At 34.9% G+C, this 16260-nt stretch overlaps 1 protein-coding gene across 5 annotated transcripts in view; it reads right to left on the reverse strand.

Moving 5' to 3' along the window:
- Positions 1 to 2941: 2941 nt before the first annotated feature.
- Positions 2942 to 16260, reverse strand: part of LOC110026117 — a 62943-nt gene continuing 49624 nt past the window's right edge. For 2 of the 5 annotated variants that reach the window (XM_020726919.1, XM_020726920.1), the window contains exons 13-21: positions 15385 to 15452; positions 5162 to 5195; positions 5002 to 5086; positions 4620 to 4687; positions 4434 to 4547; positions 4308 to 4343; positions 4104 to 4190; positions 3806 to 3897; positions 2955 to 3204 (exon numbers count right to left, since the gene is read on the reverse strand). In XM_020726919.1, coding sequence (XP_020582578.1) covers positions 3069 to 3204; positions 3806 to 3897; positions 4104 to 4190; positions 4308 to 4343; positions 4434 to 4547; positions 4620 to 4687; positions 5002 to 5086; positions 5162 to 5195; positions 15385 to 15452 — 720 coding nt within the window. In that variant the 3' untranslated portion in view covers positions 2955 to 3068. Of the gene's footprint in view, positions 3205 to 3805; positions 3898 to 4103; positions 4191 to 4307; positions 4344 to 4433; positions 4548 to 4619; positions 4688 to 5001; positions 5087 to 5161; positions 5196 to 15384; positions 15453 to 16260 lie in introns of all 5 variants that reach the window. The other 3 variants (XM_020726921.1, XM_020726922.1, XM_020726923.1) reach the window with 3 other exon arrangements.

A 16260-nucleotide genomic window follows, 5' to 3' on the forward strand; every position in this document is an offset into this window, starting at 1 on the left:
CTTTCTTGAAGTATTCTTTATCTTGAATGACGTTCACTATCTCCACCATGAATACTCTCATGGGAGTAGCTTGAAGGCCCTCATGACAGTGTTGCAGCCATTCATTGCTTTAAATAGGTCTTTCATGGTACATAGCTAGTCGCAGGGTCTAACTCCTCGGTCGACTTCCTTGGTTGTTACTCTGATTGGCCCTGTTGTTACTGTGGGGTGGTCATCCGTCATTATACCGCAGACGGATAGGGGGACACAGGTTCTCCTTCGGCTTCTACCCACGGTTCTGTGGGGGCCTCTTCTATAGAGATGATTTGATGTTTCGTGTACAGTGATTCTCTCGTAGACGTTAATGTACTTGTTGGCAATCTCTAGTAATTCAGTCAAACTCCGAGGTTCTTCTAAGTTGAGGTCAAAGTGGAACCTTTCGAACTTCAGGCCCTGAGTTAAGGCAACCTGTGCCATATCAAATCTCAAATCCTTCACCTCCAACATTTCTCTCTAAAATCGTATAATGAATGAGTCTATGCTTTCATTTGGTCCTTGTTTAAACTGCCATAAAAACTGTGCACTTTTCTTCAGTCTCAGTGTGATTGCAAACTATGCCAAGAAAAGTCTTCTGAAGTCGAAAAAATAAGAAATCACTCATGAGGGTAATGAGTTGAACCACCTCAGAGCTGATGATCTCAGGGTGGTGAAAAATAATAGACATTTGAACGCGTTAGAGATCTTTAGCAAACACATTGATGATTCGAAGGAAGCAAGGGGTTCATTGGGATCCGATGGATCCTTGTAAGCTTCCAACATCGGGATTTTAAAATTTCTTTGGGGATTCCACTCCTAAAATTTGAAGAGAGAAAACATTCTCTGGTTGCCATGGGGTCTCAATATGCCCAAATCGCTTTCTATCCATCATTGGAGCTGTGACAACCCAGTCGGGCATGAAGTTAACCAAAACGGGAACAAACGGTCGGATGGTAGAAATCCTCTGTTATTCTATTTCTATCACAAACAGTTTAACAATTAGAAAGTAGCTTTACAACAACTTCGTGAAAAAGCTGATTAGATGGAAGCTGGAATTTGCACATTATTGTTCTTCTTAAATAATACAGTTTATCTGCCTTTTTATTTTTTTACTTTCTTGGGATCTTCAGTCGAAATGGTAAAATATATTCATCATATAATCGGTAGCCTCAAGACATGTATTTGAATTTGAAAAAAATTATCTAAGAATTTGCAATCGATTATAGTATATTTTACTTGGTCTTATCGTATGTTGCCATCTTTTTACTCGAACTTATGTCTGACTTTGCGAAATATACTTTGTCAATTTAAATCTCTTAAAATCTCATTAGTTCGGATTTTTCATTCGTACTTTTGCAATCTAATTTTTTATAGCACTTATAAATTTATCATATTATTTTTGAAGAGCTATTGATCTATTCATCTTATTTTTGTTTTTTTTTCTTGAGTGTACAAATTTGATGTTCCATCGAGAAAATTTTAAAATCTGACATGAACCTCAAAGCATTTTTCAGTAATACATATTTCAAATTCAAATTGAAGTTCATCCAAGCCTGAATTTCAATAAGTTGATTTTAAAATTGAGTGCCTCAACAAAATCAAGACAAATGAAACACTTGTAGTGTTTGATGCATTAATTGAAAGACTAAATAATCTCTAAATTTAGTCCATTTATAGTCAAATAAAGCGGTTTGACGAGAGGAATTCATCGAGCCCAAAATCATCTAATTATAAGATTCTTACGGCACCTAAATGTTTAAGAAATTACATGTGGCCAAGGAAATTAATATGGATTGCCCTATAAAATTTTTTGCAATTCTAGCTAAATATATCAAAATATCCATCTCAAAAACAGTAAATATGCCCCAATTCTTAACTTTAAGTAATGAGAAAAGAAAAATGCACTCCCAACTCACACCATTACTCTTGATGAGAAATCCAAGCGAACAATCACCAGTTGTTGTAGTCGCCAACTATAGCCTCTATGGCCAGCTCTGCTATAGCTACCAAGTGCCGCTTTTTAATAACTACTACTTTTATAGCTACCAACTATAATTATTATAATCTAATTATAACTATTATTGACAACAAGTCTAATAAAATTATGATCGTCAATTTTTGTAATTTTATAGTGGATTATTTTGATTGAGTTAAGCCGAGTGATTTATTCCATATACAAATCTATTTCACCTAAAAAAAATGATTCTCTTACATCTTCATATGTCTGTGCTAGAAAAATATAATGAACAAAGTTATAAGATTTCTCTGCAGTTGAAAATTTTCGAATACACAACAAGCTTAGTTATGTATAATTTTTTTGGCATTCTCTATGTGATATTTTCATTATAAACTTACATAAATACCACTTAATTCATTTGTATTTACATGACGATCATCTAAACTTCAAATTTCATGCATGAGCCATCTTATCCATGCATGGAAGTTTTATTTTATTTTTTTGAGTTAAAATAATGTCATTTTTATGTAATATAAGGAATTTTTATGTTAGATATAAAAATACATAAAAGTCAGGTGGTAAGTTTGCAAATATTTTTTAATATATATTTTTATTTTTGTATACTACAACCTCATGTTGAATGTACCTACTCCAACCCCTAAGCAACTTTGAACTTCCACTATCTTAAGCCTATAGGAGCGCTTAATTTTGTTCTTCCAATTTAATATAAGTATATAACCATTCCCCTCTAAATGTTATTGTTTTATATAACCTTCAAACTCAAAATAATTAAATAATTATGATTTTTAACTCCTTCACACTTCAATCATTTACCAAGCTTGTGTACATCATTTATAAAACATTTATTTAAATGAAATGTTAATTCATACTTACATTTATTTAAAAGATATGATTTTTTGTTATATTTAGAAATTTTTTTAACAAATTTATTTGTAATTTGACAATTAATAGAAGACATAAATGTTGATCTCATATTTGAGTTGAGACCATCTGTTGATCTCAGCAAGGAGTCATTTGATGAAATAAAGCCAAGAAAGAAAATCTTTACAAATCTACCTCATTGAATCGTTGTAGTCTAAACCAGAGCCATACTTCCATGCTTCCAGATGCCGCCTCCACCTGTACTTGTTCTTTTCTGGGAGGAGTTCGATCCATGGCCTAAACTTGAAACTAAAATCAGTAAAAAGTCTCTCCTTGAATATTGGAAATTGCTGATCAAAGGAATGGAAAATAAAAAAAAAAAAGTAGCCCAAAATAGTGCAAAAATTAAATTTTAATTAGGTAAAAATTAAGATAACTCAAATTTAATTATAATCATCTGAATTGTGTAAAAATGAGTAAATTACTAAGAATATTCATTAATCTAATCAAATTAGAGTATGAATATTTCAACGCAACGCAACTAATAAGTAAGAGATTATATTACACTCATGATGAAGTAAATCTGATGATTAATCTAATCAAATTAGAGTATGAATATTTCAACCTAAATACTTTCATTCAAAAGAATAATAAGGGGCATTTACATACATATCACTCAATTCCTACGCATTTACATATATAACATCTAAACTTTGCTTCTTATATCTATACCACCCAAATATTTCATTACAAAAAAAGATCACTATTTCAATTTTTAAAAAAGTGAAATGCAACTTTCCATGCATATGAAGGGTGGTATACTCATAAAAATTGTAAGTTAAGGTGTTACATACCTAAATAAATAAGAATTGAGTCGCATGTATGTGAATCTTCCTAAGAACAAATAGGAAATCATTGAGTGTTCTTTTAAGATCATAAGGCATTGCTTACCTTATGATAGGACTGATATAGCTGGATAAAAAGGTGTAGCAACCAAGCATTGAAAAATGCCGGAACCAATCAAGGATCACATCAAAGCCAACCTAAAGAAACAAGTTCATACAAAAGGTAAAATTGTATTTCTAGTTGTGCTGATGTCAGGTATGATAAGCTATGTTTGCTGGAATATGTTACAAACAGGCCTATAGGAAATTTATTTATGATAAATATTCAAATCAAAGCATATACACATATACCAAGTCAAAAAATATTTTAGTTTTCAAGATACTTTAGCAAATGGGAAACTCACATGTTTGAATATTGATGGTAAGATTTGGGGGTGAAATATCATAACCAAACCCAGAGTCTTCACTAAAGGTCCAAACTGTATCACATCCTGAATAATTTAAAACCCAGGTGCTCAGATCAACAGTATCAAAATCAAAAAAGGCAAAGCAGCACCTTCTGAAATTCCCAAAGCAGAAAGTAAAAGCAGAGAAGGTAAGCTATTAACCTGAAGAAATGGGCGAAGGACGCCATCACCGAGCCTCTGAAGAAGCGTAGTAAAAGGAAAAACATGTAGAAGCAGAAGCTAAAAAACAAATATTCTTGCAGTTAATCATTGGAAGGTAATAATTACCTGCATAGCTTGAAAATTGTAAAAAAGGAGTTCATTAATAAAGGTGGGGGGCACATCAGAATCTGATCGTGCTGACATTGCTCTTTGAAACAACCATGAGGCGCTTAGGTTTGGCTGCAAAAGTTAACATTCCAATTTATGTATATGCAAGAAAATAGTAAATTGAACAGATCATAAAATACAGACCATGTAAGGGTTCAATAAACTCAAGTTGTGCTGATCAAGGAATCCCCCGGCTACTGCTTCATATATCCCTATTTAAAAGAAGAAAACTCCATAAAAAATACGTAATCTTAAATGGAAGTTTTTTAAAGAGCATATGGGTAGAGAATTTTGATTGTTTAGGTGATGGAAAGGTACCTAGTATAACTAATACCCTGACAGATTACTAAATCTAGTTTTTAGCTACATGAAAGAAAAGAATTCTAAAATAAAACTTTTTTTTTTTTTTTGGTATATTGGTAGTTTACTGAGTTCATAAGTTGGTAAAATCAACAAGGACATAATCTTTTCAGCGAAATACAAACAAACTGCCAATGGAAAGATCCACAAGTGCTAGAAAGCATACCAGCTGAAAGTCGGCGGAGGTGTCGTGTCATGCTACCGAAACCACCAAAAGAAACCGGTGATTGGATTCCGCTGGCATCACCAACCTGCACAAACGATAGCATTGAAATAGTACCAAAGAAACTGCATAATCTAGTACTTTCGACAGTTCAATATCTCACTTGGACAATACGGTCAAATGCTGCTCGAAGAGGGCTGCATTCATATTCATTTGAAAGAAAGATGTTAGATTATGAAAAGTAAATATCTTACAAGACTAGCAGTACTACAGAAATGATGGCATCAAACGTTAAGCATCTTGCAAGGTCAACAAATAAGCCGGGAAGCCTACGGGAGAAATATGCCCAATAATGGATGAATTATGCTTAAAAGCGCAATACTAGGATGCACAATTTAAGATAAAAACTTGGTAATACAAGAAAATCAAGGTAGCTGCACACTATGTTGTTGTATGCTTTGTCATGATTCATGAAGATTTACAGTAACTTCTGGTTATATTGTGACAATCATTTGGCTGCTACTTAACGGTTCATTCATAGGAACAACGGCATACAAAATTCAGCTCAGCTTCGAAGAAGTCTAAAGGTCTCACACAGAGAAGAGAAGAAGAACTATCAGCTTAAACATCTCATAGCTCTGTGGTTTATTTATTGTGAGCGGTTGACCACTGGTCATTATCGATGTAAGAAAAAGATAGAAAGAGTATTAAATGAAGATTTAAATGTATATGCTTAATTTATTTAACTTCTCAAAATTATGGTAAAACATACGGTTAAAGACCGTATCCGGGAAAAAACACTAACTTCACAAATAATATATAGTTGAAGTTCGAAAATTTTTGAACAAAATATACAGATTTTTAAATGGCATATAAGTCATACATGCAAAATTAGATTTATAAGAGCTATGATTGCTAGACTACATGATAATAAATATAAGAATACTAAAATCAAGATTCAGAAAATTGAGAATAATGACAGATCTAAAAGAGAATGGAATGGCTTGAAACATTAAGAAAATGGCTTGACGCAAGAGCTATTAAAACGTTCACTCTACAAACATAGGGGCAGCATCGCATAAATCAACTCAGTCAAACAGATCCTGCATTACGGAAAACACTATACACTTGATGAACTTTATATCAGCTCAATGCTAGAGGTGAAAATTATAATAGTAACTTTATTTTCAATGAAACCCATTCTCAACGTGAAAGTGAAACCTTAGAAAATGTGCTTTTTGTAATGTGAGAGAATAATGCGTAAATTAGATTATTATAGTTTTGAATTTTAATATAACTGAATTTAAGAATAATTTTAATAAGATACAAAAATTGATAGCTATTTTGAATATTTCCAACATGAGAATATTATAAATGTTTTACTAAGAAGCGTTGATAACTACAACATTTACTCATAGTTGAACAATCAGATGTCCGATGGAACAAATCCTCCTTGATACGCTATAATGACTCATCATCCTATATTACTGTTGCAAATTCATGGAAGTATCGGATGGTGTCTAGAGAAAGAGGGAAAAAAAAAAAATTGAAGTATAAGAGAGTCTAGAGTGAATTGAATAAGTTTTCATTCATGTTTCAAATAAAACGCAAGGGCCAAAAAGATAAGTACACTTGTAGAGAAAGAGAGGTAGGGCAAGTCACCAGCTAAAGGCAAGGGATTAGATGAGGGGGATGCAGAGCACAAATATTTTTATTTCTTGTAAGCAGCATGCAGTCATATGAAATATGTAAAAACCCATGGAGATTGAATGAGCTTGGCATGCAAGATTCGCCAATAAAAATGAACTAGAGATGTTAAATTTGATAAAATTTTAAGGAAAGTTGGCAGTAGAAGACAAATGGTGGCTTCATCAAATTACCACGAGAAGATATGCAAAACACGAAAGCTTTTAAGTTTCCAACAACCTGAACACACAACACTTATTTTAATATTGCTCCGATGGTTAAATGTTTATGTTTTTCGGGATCAGGGATATGATTGCGTGGATTCTTATTAAAACAATAATGTACCTAAAAGTCCCCATAAGAGTTGAGAACCAATGATAAACTTGTTGGCGCCTTCCATTTACCGGTGCAAATCGGTAACAAAAACACTTAGACCCTTGCACAGAATTGATTGCTTTGCAACAAAGCGGTGTTGTGCTATGTTGTGATAACACCCTAGGCCATAATTTCTTGGGTATCATTCACTTTGGCTCATGCGGTCTCCAAAAATTCCGAGCCCGTAACTCTTTGTTTTGTTTTTTGAGGTTGAGAGCTTTAAAGAACAAAATTTCATAACGTAGATTGGATTGTAGATCAAATCATGCGGACAAAAAACTCGGGTCATATTCTTACTATCATGAAATTATTTTGAGTGTGAATATAGTGATCCACTCAATATGACATTCCCTCTTCGTGAGCTGAAGTGAATCAAAATTTTGTCATCCTCAATAAATTGTTGCAAAGAGTGGATGGAATTTGATTTAAGTCTTTTTAAGTAAACAATTTTACTAAAATATTTTAGTTGGTTATTTTAAAAATCTTGGTTTTAAAAATTGACCCCTCTAGTTAAAATATTATATCAACTCGACCATCATTGGGAATCTGATATTTAAATTTCTTGTCAAAGATTCATTTGAAATTTGTAATTTGATATCTTTAGCATATTAGTCATGTCGACTTCAGTCCTACAAAAAAAGATCAGACTAGGAGATTTGAACTTACAAATTCTTATGTATATATGTGTGTGTGTGAGAATTGGACATTATAAAACTTATAGACTCGTCAACCCCAGTGCTTCAAAGAGGGAGGATTAGACTAGGAAGGTGAGACTTACAACTTTGCCCTCAAGATAGGGAGACTCAATTGATTGCTTTTAAAATATGAACTATTTGAGTGCAAATTTAGCCTTAACCTGCACAATATTTCTAACATATTTGTTAAAGCATCTAAAATTTTAGCTAGAGCTCATGCGGATGATATGCATGAGATACATGATATGTACGATATATATGATAGGAAATATATGCATGATGCAAGATAAACATGATATGAGAGATATGCATGATAAAAGAGAAATATTTGAAAAAAGAGATATAAATGATATGAAAGATATACATGATATGAGAGTTATGTATGATGAATAGTTGCGCGGCAGAATAAGAATGCATGTTATGAAGAATAAAATAGTTTATATATGAATGTTTGAATGTTTGCATGTGCATGTTCAAAGAAGTAGTTCACTCCCTAATGGTACTGACAGGAGACGTCAGTGCACCCACATACATAATTTTTGTATCACCCTAGACAATTGTGATATTTAGATCACTAATGTTGTATTGACGAGAGAATATTGGCCAACGGCGAGAAGATATAGTTCACCACCTCAAATAATTATGATGTTTAGATCACTAATCGATGCGCCAATGTGAGAATATCAACGAGGGGCGAGTGAGAACCTTTCTAACCCAGACAATTGTGATGTTTCAATCGTTAATTGTTGTGCCGACGAAATAATATCGGTTAGGGGTGTGTTAAATTTTGTTGACGGTAATCCTCAAACAGATAGATGTGGTAAAGAATATAAAGTTAAAGTAAAGTTAAAGTAAATGCATATAGAATAATTGAGTATTTTCATTTAGAAAATGTCATTGATTCATGCATTAGCATTTATAAGATTTTTTATAAAAATATTACAAACTAGCATATTATAAGATTTCTTATAGAGAAATGAAAGACCGGCATGCATACTGATTTTTTTCTTGAGTTACTGTAATTTAAAAGTGTGATTACTCGTGGATTATTTTTTGATAACTCGTTATATTGTTTTAATATTTTTTTAGTTTTAAGCTTTTGAACAAGATGAATAGAAGATGAGCAAATGTGTATAGAGACCGAGACTAGCAACCGAAAATGTATAAATTTCTACTTGTTAATTTAATTGCATTTTTTAAAGGTTCTTTCATGAATATTTAAATATTAACCTATTAGTAAAAGGAATAGAATAAAAGAGATTTAATTTTCACCGTCCGATCATATGTTCCTGTCTTAGATAATTCCAAGTCCCGGGTCAGGTCTCTGTGTACAACGATCTCTTTGTTGGGTTATGCGAGTGACAGAAGGAATGAGAAGTTTCGGAGGTCTCTGTGTACAACTATCTATTTGTTGGTTTCATATTATCCTTAATCACGACTATGGAGGAGATAAGACGGGTTATCCCGGGGGAAATTCACCGCGATAGAGAAAACGAAGTGGAACCAGCAAAGGGTTTTGTGCATCTCGAACGGAGAAAGAGGACGATGGGAAAGTACAATGGAGACGTGAATGAGCACTGCAAGTTATGGGAGACAACTTTTACATCAAACAAAAGCGCGAAATTATGAGGCAAAAGCATGAGCGGGAATGGATGAATTAATATTAATTAAGTTTAATTAAAACTAATTAATGATATTAATTATTTTTAATGGCTTGTTAACGTCAATAGCTCAACCCATCTCATACCAAGATAACACCTCTAATTTTTATGCTTTTTATATGAAAATTCCCAAAAGATCACCCATCTAAAGAGTGAAAAATTAAGAACATGTTTAATTGAGTTCACAATAGAAATCCACACATTACACCAAAAGACACTTTGCATGCCATGGAACAACTCTTACTTAAATAACTCAGCAACACTTTCCTCTTTGGATATGAGATATGGTTCATTGATACCACCTTTTACTTGAAAGCCTATGAAATCGCTATCTATCCTTGCGCCAACCCCAACTATCAATCACCAACCTCATTAGACAATCCTCTTTAGATTCAAGATATCATATGATCAAAGCCTTCCGCTTGATTAGTCCTCAAATACACATCATATTTAGCCATGATATTAATTTTAATGACGGACCATATTATTTCCAGTATTATTCACTTTTGCTAAGCCCACCCCATATAAAGTTGAACTCATGAGTTTATATCCTTCTTTTTCCTGTAAGTTCTAGTACGTCACTAATCCTAGAAGTGATCCATATAAATGAGGTTGGAAAAGAGTTGAAGGGATTCACCACATCGATGATAAATTCAGCCATCGAAGATCATAACCGTGCAAAGGAATGTCAAATTCAAAAAAGATCTAACTTCTCAAGTTTGGGCGTAACTATCCAAGATTAATATCAAAGCAACCCATATCATTTGCATCTCACTGATATGAAAGATGCATAAGTAGACCTTAGCATTCCAAGATAATTGCTACATATGAAGATAAATCTCAATCGGAGTCAACTCTAGAGGAATCAGAAATCAGCATCGTGATCTCAAACCTCGCCAGTTCATCACTCTCTATTTTACCAATAGTCATATCCAGAAGTACAAATTTTATGTTAAGAAATCTCTAAGGTATATAAACCAGATCTGCTCAAGCCCAAGTCCCCACCAAAAAATTAAATAAATAGAAACAATAACAAATGACTAATCCATGCTCAAAGTTGCACCCATCTTCTCTCAACCACAAGCCTGTCAAGGGCATCAAAATCAATGTTAAAGTCAAAACTCACATGATGAGCAAGCGACACCATTCGGGATAATCACTAGCTCACAAATTTCAAATTTCAAATATATCATTTAATCCCACAATAATTGGATATAATTAAGGATTAACTTTTTTTTCCAATTAAGTCTCCTCTTGCCAATGAAAACGAATTAATCCCCCGCCAATTGCTCCATTGAAACTTCGGCTATACAATTCGATGCCCTCTTCTTTCAGGCATTCGACACCATTCACGGCTGGCTCCCCTCTCTCTCTCTCTCGATTTGATCCTTCTCCAGGCTCTCTCGACCGCTCAACCTCGCATCCTTCTCCAAGACAAACCGAAGACCGCTCGGGCTCACTCGACCTCGCCACCCTCTGCACCGCTCGCCCTCGTTCAACCTCGCATCCTTCTCCCGGACAAACCGAAAACCGCACGGGCTCACTCGACCTCGCCACCCTCTTCACCGCTCGCCCTAGTTCAACCCCGCATCCTTCTCCCAGACAAACCGAAGACCGCTCGACCTCGCCTCCCTCTACATCGCGAACTCCTCTTCCCCGCTCCCGACAAAGTTCGGCCCCTCTCGACCTTGCCACCCTCTGCACTGCTCGCTCTCATTCAACCTCGCATCCTTCTCCCAGACAAACCGAAGACCGCTCGACCTGGCCTCCCTCTGCACCGACAACTCCAACTCCTCTTCCCCGCTCCCGACAAAGTTCGGCCCCTCACTCGCTCTTCTCTCACGCGACAGAAGCCCCCCGTTCCTTTTCTCTCGTGTGACCAGGAGCCCTGTTCGACGCCTCCTGCACCGAAGCCCTCTGCCTCCTCTCTTTCTCGCGCAATCGAATAGTCGTTTGGCTCTACTCCTCTCTCCCGCGGTCGAACAACCCGTTCGTCCCACTTATTTTGTTGAGAGGCTGCTAGTTGTGCCTTGAAGCGGGATTTGATTTCTGGCAGCTCCCTTTTGTTGGACACGCTTGAAAGGTGGTATTGATGTCCAATTTGAAGTCTAGATGTTAGATATGTAACTACATCGGAGCTGAGTGGTATGCTAGTAAATCTTTCGTAACTCTTTTTATATTCTACTTTGGCACCCTATGTTCTCTCATCTGCACTTTAAGAATCATTTCAAAGTCATTTAATTTTCTTTGACTCACAGCACTATCTCACAACGGTTGATTCTAATTTATTCTCTACTCTAATATGAAGTTCTGTAATTATCTATAAGTTAAACGATAGTGGTAGGTTGAGAATATCATTATAGTGTGATAAGCAACTAAGCATGATTAAAAAATTGGTAACGATTGAAATCTTCCGTCACTATGGGATCTTTTCTTGTCAAAATCATAAAGAGCCTTATGTTTATTAAATGAGCTTGCCTACCTGAATTTTTTTTTTTTTAAGGAAGATCAAACCCTTAATTCTACATAAGAAGTGTTTCCATTGCTTAATGAGAAGCACATCTTTGCTTCTTTAGGATTTAATAACCATTTTTATGGCTGCATGTTCACTGTTTCGGAAAGATTAAAATGTTGTCTTGGACGCGCTAAGAGAGCTGTTTAGGAAGCTTAGGATTGTCGTTTAATGCTGTTTTGAGCTGGGAAAGTGCTAGGAAGTGCTGTTTGAAAGCTTACAAGTGCTGTAGGCTGTTGTTTAGTGCTTTTTGGGCTAAAAAATGGTTGTATAAGTGTTGTTTGAGGTTGTCGATCGCTGTTGGAAGCTGTAGGAAATGTCCAAGTTGCTGTTTGAAAGTGTAACATGGCTGTTTGGAGTCGTTGAGAGCTATAGGTTGCTATTTGGAAGTGTAAAATGGCTGTTTGGAGCCGTTGAGAACTTAGGATGGCTGTTTAGAGACGGTGAGAGCTTAGGATTGCTGTTTGGTGTTGTTCTGAAGCTTAGGATGGTTGTTCGGTGCTGTTCGGAAGCTTAGGATGGTTGTTTGGTGTTGTTCGAACGCATTGGATGGTTGTTTGGTGTTGTTCGGACGATTAGGATGGCTGTTTGGTGCTAGGAATTGTTGTTTAGAAGCTTAAAGCTGTTGTTTGGTGCTAGGGAGTGCTGTTCGGAACCTTGGGATCACCTGTTTGGAGTTTCTAGCTGTTGTTACGATTTATTCTGCTGCTTACTTTTTTTCTTCTTTTCTCTGCAAATTATTTAAGTTCCCTGCAAATTATATTATACTTTGCGAGCTAAATATTCAACAGGGGTAGCAGCAACAGATATGTAACGTACATGTACATTTTATTTGTTGTTGTTTTATCATTGTAATTTACTCTTGCTCTAACACATTATGCAGGTACTGATTGTGATTTCATTTTCAAAACAAAACGGTTTTAAAAAATTAAACAGCATTTTCAAAACAAAAACAACAAAAACAAAAACATAGCACGTACTTTTGAATTTACGGGAGTCACTCGGAGGAGGTAACTCACGGTTACTAACGAGATCTCCCCAATTTAGACGGGTTTCACAACTTATTTAGACTAAGTAAATTCAAAATAAAATAGTGATACTGGAACGAGGGAACCGTGGGATTCTAATCGGTATCGCTCTAATCAACTCTAACCTCCCCATAATGACAACAAAACCAAAACCTTGAAACACACATGGTACAACATTTTGAACCTTAGACTTTAGGACTGCTACTTCGACGAGGAGCTTGGAGAACCCCCCATAATGACAACAAAACAAAAACTTGCCACTTAAACAAATATGGTAAAATCTTTTGAACCTTAGACTTTAGGACTGCTACTTCGACGATAAGCTTGGAGACAATTTTATGGGCAGCACGACAAGGAGCTTGGATTGAGCAACAAGAGGATATTCTTCAGCAATCTCTCTCTCCTTAGTCTAATTAATAACACATAGAATTTCGAGGTAGCTCAGCACAACGTAAATCCTCACACACTCTTCAGGCTCCTGTGCAACCCTATTGTGCAGCGTAAGTCCTAACTCGTTTTAAGTTCCGAGGTTGTTGTATGGTACGACGTAAACCCTCATATCTCTGTAGGCTATTTGCATAATCAGAAACATGTAAGTCCCAAATAGTAAAATTGACAGGAGTAAACACCTAAATAACATCATCTCTAAAACTCAGCCACACATTAGGATAGTTTGAGAAGTCACTGAGGTTTCTTCTCAGGATCTGTGACATCCCTACATTTTTCTTCCTTTGGACTCCTGAAAATAACTATTCCTATTTGAGTCACTCTCACTTCTCTTTCCACGTCCTACCATGAAAATCTAAACTTTAAATTCTTGAAGACTAGTACCTCTGATCATTATCGAGAGTTTTCTCAAGCGACCTCCGTCATTTGGGATGTAATTAATTATAGGGGTTTGCCTCTATAGGGAATTTGAAACCCAGGTAAAAACAAACCCTATTTAATCTTTATATTAAATAGGAGAACTTGTCGGTCACACATAAAAGGTTCACAGACCAAATAAATGTCATAAATCTCTTAGTTTGCAGGATTGGGTTCATCGCCTAGATATACACTGACATTCCGAAAATGTGTAGTATTCATGATATCAGACACAATTATGAAAACTATTGGACGAATGAGATTCATTCGATCACATTTTTTCAAAAATTAAACACTACTTTCAAAACCCAAATTATATACTTCTTATTTTAAATTAAATTTCAAAATTATTTTCAATTTTCAAAAATAAAAAAGTTGGCTGATAGCAGCAAGTTACCTTCTATTTTCTTTCTTTTTTAGTTCTTTACTATTTCTCTATTTTCTAGTTAGGTTATTTGCTTTTAAGAAACTATTTATATGTTATTATTTTACTAATTTAGGGAACTTTTGGTTTTGTCGTATCAGAAACGTGATTCTTTATTTTATGCTCTTAGGAGTGTTCTTTCATTTCCTTTTGTAAGTAGTGTGCATGTATCTTACTAAGAAACAGGTGGTGGACCCTCCTTGCCACCCTAACATCGTTGATTTGGAGTTCCCTTAGTTGTGAATCTGGGATTGCTGTCAACGATGTCGAACCTGCTGTTCCAATAGCAGATTTATCCCCGTGACCTTTTCCAACAGCGTCGACTATACATATTAACATTCTCTCACTATTTCACAACCACCTGTCCCAAATGCCTTCTAGGAGCATGAGAACCCTACAATCACATGTTCTGCAATGGATATATCTCCAAGTCATAATGTCGTAAAATGCATCTGCTAGCCATGGAACCCTATAAAATGTGAACTTGGTCTGCTTGGCAAGTTTTTTTACCCTTGGTTTTAGAGGTCCCTTTCAAATAAGATAACTCATGGTTACTAACAATGACCATTAAGTCAAGGGTAGAAATATGTTGCTCTCTGACTATGACAAGAAATCCAAATCGATGGATACATAGAAATTTGATTGGGTTTGTCGCAATTTCCCTCATTAATTCCTCGGAGCATGAGAATGGCGCCACTCTAAAGTATTGTACTAGGTTAAATCATATGGCAATTCATTCCAGCATAAAATTTATCTAAGTGCTCGATAAACAACTATAACATAGATCTTTTTATAATCACGACACATTATTAAAAATAGGTTTTCTCTCATAAGAATAAAAACACGTTTACTCTCATAAGAAGACTTGAATCAAGAATATAAAATTCATAAATGAGAGTAGGTAGTATTTCATCGATGCTATTTATTTTTTTCCTAAAAAATAAGATACGACACTCAAATAATGCCAAGTGAATTTTTCACAGTAGAAAGCTCGCCTTGAGATGACAAAAACGATCACTCCATAGCTGATAGAGAAATTCCAATAATAAAATATAAAAATATTTCCTGATAAAATATCTTAATGTACATAATTTGTAGTCCGGACATGGAAATGTTACAATTAAAAAATATTAGTTCTAACCTGTCACGAAAAGTAGGGAAGATACCAAATACAACTCTGAGAACTTCTAAATTGTCAATAGCAATTCCCTGCAAAATGATTTGTCAGTCAACATGAGTTATAGAAATTGGTCACTGAGTTATCCATAAGAAAAAAAAATTTAAATGCTTATTATCAACAAAATTTGTGATTTGGAATTAGTGTGAAAGATACTCATGAAGAGCGTACTTCAACATGCAAAATGAACTGGAACAAAATCACAGTAATTATATTACAAACATTAATATTAAATATACTTAATAGACCATGGATGTTCATCTCAAATCATTCAAGGAAATTTAAAGCCCCATGAGGTAGAAAGGAGATTGCAAACAAACATAAAACTATCACACGCCACTATAAATGAAAATCAGTAAGAACTTATAAGATAATTATCTATTATTAGGAACTATTTAAGCATATATCAATATCATATTGCTTGGTATTAAAAAATCTGTCTTTAAGAACATTTAGGGTTGGGTAGCTTAAATTCATCATAGTAAAATTGTGTCACTAAATGAAGGGTTTAAGAAGCAAAACCTGACACAAGATGTCTGTGGACATGAGACACGATATCGCAGCAGGAAGCCAAGATTCCTACGATCATAGCAGAACAAAACCAAACTAGTCTTGAAACTCGTGTCATGACTTTGCAAACCGGCTCACAGAGATCAAATTTATCTTCAAACTTGAAACATGTCTAACTTCACTGAGCTTCTGGACTGTTTAATTTAGCAAATATGATATCAACATCACCCTTTCCTACAATACTGCAAGTCTTGTTATCTCCTAAATACCATTCTCTATATCAATGTAAGTATAGTTTTAAACACCTCTTTATTATGGAAAGCATGAAAA

This window comes from Phalaenopsis equestris, unplaced genomic scaffold (assembly GCF_001263595.1).
Source record: "Phalaenopsis equestris unplaced genomic scaffold, ASM126359v1 Scaffold000352, whole genome shotgun sequence".
NCBI classification, from domain to species: domain Eukaryota; kingdom Viridiplantae; phylum Streptophyta; class Magnoliopsida; order Asparagales; family Orchidaceae; genus Phalaenopsis; species Phalaenopsis equestris.